Here is a 12043-nt window from a genome sequence, read left to right on the forward strand (position 1 = left end):
TTTTATTTGCTTTATGTAAGCTAAGAATATAAAAGAAAACTAAAGAAAAAAAATCCAAAGGATTTTTAGCAGAATTTCAATACCATTAGAGACATTGAACATTTACAAAATACTCTAAAAAAGTCATAGACTAGGGGCTGCTTCTTCCTCTGCCTGCCACTCCCCCTGCTTTGCTTGCTCACTCTCTCTCTCTGACAAATGAATAAATAATATCTGGGGAAAAAAAATTTTTAAAAGGCTGACCCCAAAGCTAAGTGCCACTTAATAGAAAATTTTTCGAGTGTAAAATTACCAGTAACTATGTTGGAGGCAAAGTAGAGTATTAAGTATCGGAAGAATAAGAGAAAAAGAGCTGATAAGAGGTCCCTGGCTGGCTCAGTCATTGGAGTGTTGGTCTCTTGATGCTGGGGTTGAGGGTTCGAGCCCCAAGTTGGATGAACAGATTACTTGAAAATAAAATCCTTTTTTTTCTTTAAGATTTTATTTATTTATTTGAGAGAAAGAGCACAAGCAGAGGTAGGGACAGAGGGAGAGAAAGAGCAGACTCCATGCTGAAAAGGGTGCCTGATGTGGGGCTCGATCGCAGGACTCTGGGATCACGACTTGAGCCAAAGGCAGATGCTTAACCGAATGAGCCACCCAGGCGTCCCAGGCCCGTCTTATTTTTTTCAAGACTTTTTTTTTTTAAACTAATCTCTACACCCAACATAGGGATCAAATTAACAACCCTGAGATCAGGAGTCACATGGGCACCCCGGGTCAGGCTCTTACTTAAGTAAACAATATTTTCAAAGGTAGATCCTTTTTATTTAATTTTTTAAATTACTTTATTTTTTTGAAGTAATCTCTCTGCCCTACCTGGGACTTGAACTTATAACCCAGACATCAAGCATTGCATCCTCTACCGACTGAGCCAGCCAAGCGCCCCTAGGGCCTTTTTATTTTTAATCATTACATTACATTGATTTGTGTAAATCTGATCAACACAGGTTACACTTACATGGTATTTCACAGGATCAGCAGTAAAAGAAGACAAATTTGAAAGCTCACCTGTGAAGCCGTTAGTGTTTCCAGTTTATGAAGTCTCTGAAGGACGTTCTGCATGTCCTCCTGCAAGCGCATGAGGACAAGAGCTATCTGTTCATTGAGGCTGCCTCTTGACCCTCTGTCGGAGCCCCAGCGTTCCCCATCACCTCCGCTTCCTACTTGCCGACCCTTGGATCCTTCGCTCATGTGTGGCATTCTATGCCCTATTTTAAGAGAGCAAAATAAGGTAGTTTTATTTTTTTTAAGATTTCTTTAAGATTTTTTAAAGATATCTATTGGAGATAGAGATTTTATTTATCTATTGGAGAGAGAGCGAGCACGAGCAGGGAGGAGAGGGAGAAGCAGGTTCCCCGTGAACAGGGAGCCCGCTGCGGTCTCTATCTCGGGACCATCTCAGGATCCATCTCGGGATCATGACGCAAGCCGAAGGCAGATGCCCAACCAGCTGAGCCACCCAGGAGCCTCAAGGTAGCCTTAAATAATTCTTATAAAAGAAGCAGCAGTGCACTTTACTCATTTTCCTCTGTTATTTCTTTGAGGTCTAAATCTCCAAAGCGGAGTGCAAGCAATCAGGACGTACACAAAATACCGGGAGCAAAATAGTAGATACATAAGCTTCTATTTATATTGATATACCCGAAGTTTTCCTTGTTAAGGTTTTATAATGTACTTAGTACACCAGTACATGACTAAATGCATATAATTCACACATAATTTACATATTTGGGGTGCATTCTCAAAAATTCCTTACTAATAAGGTAACAAGATGGAAAAAATTTGAAGACTGCATTTTTTTTTTTGAGATTTTATTTATCTGTTTGTCAGAGAGAGAGAGACCATGAGCAAGCACAAGTGGGGCAGCAGCAGGGAGAGAGAGAGGGAGAAGCAGGCTCTCTGCTGAGCAAGGAGCCCGACAGGGGCCCAATACCACGACTCTGGGATCATGACCTGAGCCGAAGGCAGACGCTTAACTGACTGAGCCACCCAGGAGTCCCTGAAGACTACTTTTTTAGAGTATTAAAAGCTACACTAAATAGCTATGTTTTCCTTTTTGGTCATTTTTTAATTTATTGCATTGTAAATCTCTCAAGAGGTTTTTTAATGTATTTTTCTTGTTATAAATTCTACTTGTCACTACTATTAAGACTTTGTTATTTAACCATCCGTTATTTTTCCTCTACATATATTTATAGAATTGGCATGATATTACCCCTAACACAAGATTTGGCGTTCTTTTAAAAAAAAATCATCAACATTTATCTGCATCATTAAATTTTATTTCAAAAACACTACAACAGCTACATAAATTAATTCCCCATAAGACCATGCAGTAATTTACATAATTATTATCCAAGTTTGGATAATTAGGATGATTCCAATTTTTGTGCTTATAGATTACACTGTCATGAATGCCTTTCTATATAAATTCTTGCCCAAATTTCTACTGACTTCTTTAGGAAAAAGAGAATCAAAAAAGAATTACTGGGTCAAAGGATGACAACTTTGTAGAGGTTTTTTGTTGTTGTTTATTTGTTTGTTTGTTTTTACGATTTTTTATTTATTTATTTGACAGAGAGAGAAATCACAAGCAGGCAGAGAGAGGGGAGGAAGCAGGCTCCCAAATGAGCAGAGAGCCCAAAACGGGGTTCGATCCCAGGACTCTGGGATCATGACCTGAGCTGAAGGCAGAGGCTTTAACCCACTGAGCCACCCAGGCACCCAGTTTCCTTTTGTTTTAAACAATAAAGAGGAACCTGTTTATCTCGTTGCCCTGAAGCAGGATTCCCAAAGGTAAGCTTGCATCCAGCAGTGTTTTTGTAAAAGTGGACTTGTTAGAGAAACAGAATTGGGGCTGTTTGCCAGGTTAAACCCCAAGAGAACACTGAGGTGCTTGATGCCATTTCAAGAAGACTTCTACTCTTGTGTTGAAAGGAAGTAAGTTTTGAAGTGGTTCTTCAAGAAAGGACCACTTCATCTATTGGAATGGAATTTACAAGGGGGAAAAAAGTGGGAAATCTGATCAGAGGCTTAGTTTTTTTCCTGCATCCTTAAGAGATTAAGATATTCTGTGAGGGCCTGTCGGTGGCTATGCAAGACCCTAGAGAATTACTCCCGTCTCTGCTCACTTTACTATATTAGCTTTCAAACCAGCCCTCACAAAGACAGGATCAATCAGACCATTCCCAAGTTACAGTAATCTCCACCTCCAGCCATTTGACCCAGTTACTCATTTTTTTTCTTTCGCAGCACTTTTCATCATTTGCAACCAATCTGAATTATTTACTTATTCACTGTCAGCTCCCCTTTACTAGAATAGGAGCTCTGTGGAAGGAGAGACAGTCTCATTCTCTTCAGCATCCCCAGGAACCCAGAACAGAGCCTGACAAAGAACAGCTCAATAATATTTCTTCAATACTGAGGCAGATTTACTGCGAAGCTCATGAAGTTTAACTTCAGGGTCTGGCACTTTATGGACCCCTGTGATTTGCTTGGAGTTGTGCTGTTTTATAGGTTGGGTGAAGTCAGGTTATAAATAGGAAGCCCTTCACACATACAATTTTGGTAAATTGCTTAAAGGAAGGCACTTGAATCCAAGGCTCTAAAAATATGTTGTGATCTTTCTCTTCTTTGTTAAATATGTACAATTTGGTGCATGTGTAAATGGCTATTGTTTAAACAATAATTTTCTTTTTTTTTTTAAAGACTTTATTTACTTATTTGAGAGAGTGTGTGCACGAAAGTGTAAGAGCAGGGGAGAGGGGTGCAGGGGGGAGGGGGGCAGATGGGAGGGCCAAAGCTTGAGGGAGAAGCAGACTCCCCACTGAGCATGGACTCCATCCCAGGGCCCCAGGATCCTGACCTGAGCCAAAGGTAGACACTTAACCAACTGAGCCACCCAGGTATCCTAAATGATAATTTCCTTAATACCATTAATTCTCTCTTTTTTCCCCCATGTCTTCATTTGTTTTATATAGATTTTTTTCAACCAGATGCACAGATAATCCTTCAACATTTTATGACCTCATAAAATTATATACAGATTCTCCTTTTTTTAAGTGTACAACATAATGATTCAATATTTGTATATATTACAAAATAATCACAATAAATCCAGTTAACATCTGTCATCATACAGTAACAGATTTTTTTTCTTGTGATGATAACTTTCAAGATTTACTATCTTAGCACATTTCAAATATGCAATACAGTATGATTAATTACAGTCACCATGCTGTACATTATATCTCTATGACTATGACTTACTTCTTTTATAACTGCAAGTTTTTACCTTTTTTTTTTTTTTTTAAAGATTTTCCTTACTTATTTGAGAGAGAGAGAGTGAGAGAGAGCATGAGGAGGTAGAAGGTCAGAGGGAGAAGCGAACTCCCATGGAGCTGGGAGCCGGATGCAGGACTCGATACCGGGACTCCAGGATCATGACTGAGCCGAAGGCAGTTACTTAATCAGCTGAGCCACCCAGGCAACCTACCTTTTGATCCTTGATGCATTTCACATCCCCCCACCCCACCTCTGCCTCTGGCAATCATCAATCTATCTATCCTCTATAAGTCTTGTCTTCTTTTTTTTTTTTAGCTTGGTCTTTTTTTTAAGACTCTACAAATGAGATCATATGGTATTTGTCTTTCTATTAATTCTCTTTTGTGACAGTACCTATTCATTCCTAACTATGAACAATTCTAAATTAATATATACTTACTTTTCTTCCCCATTCAACTCTATTCTATTACCTGATCCCATTATTCTTAATGTTTACCTTCGTATTGTTAAAATGTTCTTTTATTTTTACTACTTGATTTGTTAGCTTTAAATGCTATAGTTTGATTTAAGTAGGGAAATGAGGAAAAGACAGAATTCACATTTTTACCTACAGTAGCAAATAAAAGCAGAAATGCAACTGGAGGAACCAATTAGTGATTTTGGGGGGGAAGAGGGAGTGACAGAACATAAAGATGGCTACCTCAAAAAACTGTGTAAAACATGTAGCAATAGGAATATTCCCTGCCCCTCAACTCATACCTTCAGAGACAAAATATTATGCCTCGTAAAGTCAAAAGAGAGAACTAGGAGTTAAGAAAAATTGGTCAGATGTTATGTAAGGATAATTTATAACATTCCCTTTGTAAATGGATAGTTTTAATGTCTCTCCTACCTGAAACTTTCCCGTTTTTTCCCGTTTTACTATAGTTTATAAAGAGACTCAGTGAGAAGAGAAAACAATACACACCTCTCCCTCTTCGGACATTAGAGAATTCCTCGTTTTCTCCACCCCGTCTCTCTCGGTGTGGTGCTCCACTGTTACTTCGGCCATCTTCTCCTCCACGCTTTACTTCACCTTTTCCTTCAACTGCTACCACCTGCATATCCCCAATGTTGCCATTTCCAGGAGATCCTTCTTCAGGAAAAGCAGAATTTTCCAAGGGCTGATTGGGATCACCACCCAAGTAATATCGAAGTGGTCCATTGTTTGACGTAAAGCTGTCTAAAGACTACAGATTTAAAACAACACTTAGTTAAAAGCTATAAACATAAGTTTCTATGATAATAGAAGAATTACTGTTCTTATAAAACTTTTTTCATGTTATGACAGGAAATACTTTTCTAAAGAGTTACTCAATTCATCTTCTGCCTTTTATATAGGAAAGAAATGGGACAGAAATTATTTACCCATGAGCAAAGAAGTGAGGAATTTTGGCAATGAACTCTTCTAATGGGTCAGTGTTCATCCAAAAGACTTTTTTTAAATGTCGATTCTTATTCTTTTTTTTATTATTTAAAGATTTTATTTATTTATTTGACAGACAAATATCACAAGTAGGCAGAGAGGCAGGCAGAGAGAGAGGAGGAAGCAGGCTCCCTGCTTAGCAGAGATCCTGATGCGGGGCTCGAACCCAGGACCCTGAAATCATGACCTGAGCTGAAGGCAGAGGCTTAACCCACTGAGCCACCCAGGTGCCCCTGTCGATTCTTATTCTACTTCCTATGCTAAACTCTAAGAATAATATGAAGAAAGAGATAAAATCTCTGTCTGCAAGAGGCTCCTAGTCTTGAAAAGGGAGTGAAAGAAGTCAGATCATTACAGCATAGTTGGGTTAAGTGTTACGAAAAAGATAGACAAGGGGTGTTTGCTACAGGAGCCCACGGGAGGGGTGCCCTCCTGGGGCTAAGTGAAGGCTTCCTTGAAGAAATGATATGAAGGTGTAGTAATGATGTCAGCCTGTACCAATGGAGTAGTGTTAGGACAGAGGGTGATTTGAGAACTTTTGAGATTACAGAATCAACAGGAGTTGAAGACTGAATGTGGGAAGTAAGGGAAAGGAAAAGACCAGATGGTTTTGTGATCCTCACCAAGAGAAGAATACAGAGGACAAAGAGGTTTCAGGGGAACAGAAAGAAATAATGGTATAGTTACAGATAATTATAAATTGAGGTGCTTAGGCAACATGTTTAATAGGGCAGTTAGAATTCAGAGATATAGGTTGGAGATAACAGGTTTAGAATCAGCAGCATGTGGCTGATGGCAGAAAGCAAGGGAGTAGTAACTAGGGATATATCCCTGACACCAAATTTAAGGGGTCAAAAGAGGATGAAAAAATTGAAATCAAGGTATTATACAAAGGGAGGAATGTATCAGAATGATGTATATGGCAAATATTTCTAAGTTGTACATAGCGTATTGGAAATTTAATAAAACATTTGTTACCATTAAAAAGAATCTTGGAGGGGCGCCTCGGTGGCTTAGTGGGTTAAGCCGCTGCCTTCGGCTGAGGTCATGATCTCAGGGTCCTGGGATCAAGTCCCGCGTCGGGCTCTCTGTTCAGCAGGGAGCCTGCTTCCCTATCTCTCTCTCTCTGCCTGCCTCTCCATTTACTTGTAATTTCTCTCTATCAAATTAATAAATAAAATCTTAAAAAAAAAAAAAAGAATCTTGGAAATCTAATCCACCTAACAAAATTCCAAGTAAACCTGTCTGTATTGGTCTGCTTGTTTGCAATGATGTCAGGAGTATATGTATATATAAAAAATATTTCCTATCTCAAATACCTTTTTCAGTTTCAGAACAGCACTTCCAACCTAATCTCTATTCCACTAAATGGCTATTCTAGAATCATTTTCTATTTTTAGCTTCTACAAAGCAATTATTCAATCTTTCAAAATTTCAACCTTTCAGAAAGGGATCTATAAGCTATATAACTTATTTAAACTGAACTGAAAACAGAAACTATGAAATAAAAAACTGACTTTCTTTCAAACAATAATTTTTTAAGTGAGAGCATGAGGTCTTTTGAAAGCATGAGGTCTTAAACCCATTAGATGCAATGCTTTTACACCCTAGGTAAGGACAGACATTACTGTATCCAAACATTACTGTATCCAAAAAGCACTACACACCTGACACCAATCAGAATGGCTGGGTAACAAGAGGTAACAAGTGTTGGTGAGGATATGGAGAAAGGAGAACCCTGGTGCGCTGTTGGTAGGAATGTAAATTGGTGCAGCTACTATGGAAAACAGTATGGAGTTTCTTTAAATAACTAAAAATAGAAATACCAAACATTCCAGTAATTCCACAACTGGGTATTAACCCAAAGAAAAGGAACATACTAACTTGAAAAGATATATGCACCTCTATTTTATGGCGGCATTACAAAAGCCAAGATACAGAAGTAGTCCAAATGTCCAATAAGATGAATGGATAAAGAAAATATGGTGTGTATATATATACACATACATACAATGGAACATCTATTGGCCATTAAAGAAGAATGAAATCTGGCCATTCTCAACAAAATGGATGGACCTAAAGGGTATCAGACTAAGAGAAATAAGTCAGACAGAGAAAGATAAATATCGCATGATTTCAATTATGTATGGAATCTAAAAAAAAAAAAAAAAAAAAAAAAAAACAAAAGCCAAACAACTCTTAAATACAGAAAACAAATTGGTGGTTGCTAAAGGGGAGGTAGGTGTGGCGGGGATGGGTGAAATAGATAAAGGGGATGAACAGGTACAAACTTCCAGCTATAAAATAAATAAGTCTCAGAGGTGGAAAGTATAGCCTAAGAAATAGAGTCAATAATATTGTGATAGAGTTGTATGGTGACTACACTTACCATGGTGAGCACCAAGGAAGTAATGTATAGAATCACCGAATCAACATGTTGTACACTAAAACTAATATAGTATTGTATGATAATTACACTTTTATTTTTTTTTTTTATTTTTTATTTTTTTTTTTTTTAAAGATTTTATTTATTAATTTGACAGAGAGAAATCACAAGTAGACAGAGAGGCAGCCAGAGAGAGAGAGAGGGAAGCAGGCTCTCTGCCGAGCAGAGAGCCCGATGCGGGACTCGATCCCAGGACTCCGAGATCATGACCCGAGCCGAAGGCAGCGGCCCAACCCACTGAGCCACCCAGGCGCCCCTATAATTACACTTTTAAAAAAAAGTCAGGGGCCCCTGAATGGCTCAGTGGGTTAAAGCCTCTGCCTTCGGCTCGTGTCATGATCTCAGAGTCCCAGCATCGAGCCCCACATCGGGCTCCCTGCTCAGTGGGGAGCCTGCTTCCCTTCCCCTCTCTCTGCCTGCCTCTCTGCCGACTTGTGATCTCTCTCTGTCAAATAAATAAATAAAATCTTAAAAAAAAAAAAAGTCAGGGTGAAGGACAGATTTATTTGAAACCTATGCACTTTTCTTGACTGTCAATCAACGTTTCAAACATAGGGACTAGTTTTAAGAGTTTACCCTCTGCCTCCCCGATCCCACCTCCCTCAGAATATTTAAAATACAAATATGTTACAGATTATAATATTTAAATATTTTTGAATATTCAGGAATATTATGTATTTTTAAAGTCACAAAAATAATTTAAATAGAAATGCTTAAATATTTTATGGGTTATTTTCAAAGTGACGAAGAACATGTACCTGTGCTATTAAAAGAAGTTATACAGGGTGCCTGGGTGCCTCAGTCAGCTATTGGTCCAACTCGTGGTTTTGGCTCAGGTCATAATCTAAAGATGGTGAGACTGAGCTCCGTGTCGGGCTTGCATTGGGTGTGGAGTCGGCTTGAGGTTCTCTCTTTCCCCTCTCTGCCTGCCCCTTCCCCTTACCTAGCACATGTGTCCTCTCTCTCTCAAAAAAATTTTTTAATAAAAATTAAAATTAGAATTAAAAAATAAATAATAGAAGTTATGCACTGAATTCTGATATATCACTTTGATAATTTACCAATTAAAAGATGTCATTTTTACCTCTTCTTGTCCAAATTGTTCCATGGAATCACAGTAAACTTCACTGTCTGAATCACTTGTCAAATGCTGAATTCCTGAAACATCTTCAACATGATCATCATTTATTTCTAAAAATGAACAAATGTCCAGGTGGAATTATTATTCTCTAATTGAAGAAAAATGCATTTATTCCATTCTCAAAATTTATCAGCTCTTATTTTCATACTAGAGACAAATTTGATTTATTAAGCCATATTTTTTCTTTTAACTTGACAAAACTTTAAATTTAGTTGATAACTTTTATTTGAAAAGATTATAAAGTAGTTTATCATGCAATTACTGTCCATATTGAATCATACTAAACTTAATAACCTTGTAAGAGAAAACTGACTACCAGCTAGGAGGCCTAAACTGGTATGCAACTATTCAAGTTCAGTTGTTATAGTCGATGAGTATATTTCCACTTTCTTAACTGAATTGCAGCAATGTTCATAATTCATCAAATACATACCATAGGCTCACTTCTAGAGTCCTAAGATATGAAAAGACTATGACTTATCTTGCTGAATGGAGAGCAAAGGCATCATATGTTTAGGTTAAAAGAAACATCAGGAATAAAAGTAAAATAATTTCAAATTTTTATTTTAAAATGCCATATGAAAACACAATAACAAATGTCTCAATAAATATAAAAGTTGCCCCTAATTCATTACCTTTCAAAGCTATTCACCCTTATAATATTAATAATCCCTAAGACACTATTGAAAAAGAGGTGTTTTTTTTTTTTTAAAGACTTTATTTATTTATTTGACAGACAGAAATCACAAGTAGGCAGAGAGGCAGGCAGAGAGAGAGGAGGAAGCAGGCTCTCTGCTGAGCAGCACCCTGGGATCATGACCTAAGCCGAAAGCAGAGGCTTTAACCCACTGAGCCACCCAGGTGCCCCCAAAAAGAGTTTTTTATAGGAATTTTTTCTTTCCTTTCTCCCTTCCTCCCTTCCTCTCTCTTTCCCTCCTTCTCTCTCTCTCTCCCCCTTCCTTCTTTCTTTTCTTCAATATGCTCCATGTCTAGTACAGAGCCCGATGTGGGCTCATGACCCTGAAATCAAGACCCAAGCCAAAATCAAGAGTCAAACACTCAAATGAATGAACCACTCAGCTCCCCCCTGAATAAGAGGTTTTTAAATTCAAAACTACTCCTAAACATCCTAATATCATGAAAACAATATGCCATTCACAGGAAAGAGGCTGGACACATAACTATTATGGGACAATACCTTGGTGAATGCAGACAGCAGTTTTTCCAGTTTGCTCCAAGTTTTCATCTACAGCCTTTATTTCTTCAGCACTTCTGCCACTCAAGGAAGAACCGGCATGAATGTCATTCTGTGTATCCCGAGCAGAGCTGTCTTCGTCATAGCCATTAGTAACAGTCATTTCCAAATTCTTATGGTCTGCAGATTTCCTCATCATTTTCTTATCTACTATAAGAAAGTAGGGAGATTCATAAAATTCATAGCAGGTCAACTTCTGTATACATGTCCTAATAGCAAGTAATCATTTCTCCAACCCAGCATAATCCCTTTGATCAGTTTCCGACTTGGATCAGAGAGATGGCGTACTCTATGAAAAGGAGTTTATTGTGAAAAGGAGTTTATTGTATGCTGAGAGCACACTCAAAACTGCTTCAGTTCCCTGTCAGTCTTCTAGAAGCTATTTTATTTTATTTTATTTTAAGTAGGCTCCACACCCAACATGGGTCTAGAACTCACAACCCCAAGATCAAGAGTCACATGCTCTACCAACTGAGCCAGTGACGCTTCCCTAGAACAACCTCTCAAGATCTTTACAGTCTCTCAAGTATAGGCAAATTGCCCTACAAGTTGCAGCAGTACAAAGCAGTCAATAAAAATATCCTTCAAAGAAGGTATTATTTGTCACATCTTACTAGAAAGTAAAGGCAAAACTAAGTTGTGCCATTTGTTTTAGTGCCTTCCTGCCTCCCCTTTCTCAAATAGTCTTCCCAAGAATTACTGGTACTCTTACTAACAAGGCCCCCCAGTGCAGTACGCCATGACTCCAATGTTCCCTCTTCATCAAAACTTCTTCCTGTATCCAATTCTCTGGAGTCCATTCTATTCTTTTTTTTTTTTTTAATATTTTATTTATTTATTTGACAGAGAGAGAGAGATCACAAGTAGGCAGAGAGGCAAGGAGAGAGAGAGGAGGAAGCAGGCTCTCTGCTGAGCAGAGAGCCTGATGCGGGGCTTGATCCCAGGACCCTGAGATCATGACCTGAGCCGAAGGCAGAGGTTTAACCCACTGAGCCACCCAGGCACCCCAGAGTCCTTTCTATTCTTGATAAGATCTTGAGAGTTTAACCTGTCTCCTCTCCTTGGTAATGTATAGATAGTCATATTTGGAAAAATACCTAAAATGAATACATTTCTTTTTTTTTTTTTTTTAAGATTTTATTTATTTATTTGGCAGAGAGAAAGAGATCACAAGTAGGCAGAGAGAGGGGGGAAGCAGGCTCCCCACTGAGCAGAGAGCCTGATGTGGGGTTCGATCCCAGGACCCTGGGATCATGGCCAGAGCCAAAGTCAGAGGCTTAACCCACTGAGCCACCCAGGCATCCCAGATACATTTCTTTTTGTTTGTTTAAGTAAACTCTGTGCTCGACATGGGGCTTGAACTCAGGGCTCTGCCATCAGCAGTCACATGCTCTACTGACTGAGTCAGCC

General features: G+C 38.6%; 1 protein-coding gene across 8 annotated transcripts in view; it reads right to left on the reverse strand.

The window, feature by feature from the left end:
* The window catches only part of ACBD5 (acyl-CoA binding domain containing 5), a 93928-nt gene that overhangs the window by 59856 nt on the left and 22029 nt on the right, over positions 1-12043 (reverse strand). For 6 of the 8 annotated variants that reach the window (XM_059183868.1, XM_059183862.1, XM_059183869.1 and 3 more), the window contains 4 exons: positions 10577-10783; positions 9322-9428; positions 5294-5555; positions 1051-1250 (listed from right to left, as the gene is read on the reverse strand). In XM_059183868.1, the coding sequence (XP_059039851.1) occupies positions 1051-1250; positions 5294-5555; positions 9322-9428; positions 10577-10783 (776 nt within the window). The remainder of the gene's footprint in view (positions 1-1050; positions 1251-5293; positions 5556-9321; positions 9429-10576; positions 10784-12043) is intronic. The other 2 variants (XM_059183863.1, XM_059183865.1) reach the window with 1 other exon arrangement.

The sequence above is a fragment of the Mustela lutreola genome, chromosome 8, assembly GCF_030435805.1.
Source record: "Mustela lutreola isolate mMusLut2 chromosome 8, mMusLut2.pri, whole genome shotgun sequence".
NCBI classification, from domain to species: Eukaryota; Metazoa; Chordata; class Mammalia; order Carnivora; family Mustelidae; genus Mustela; species Mustela lutreola.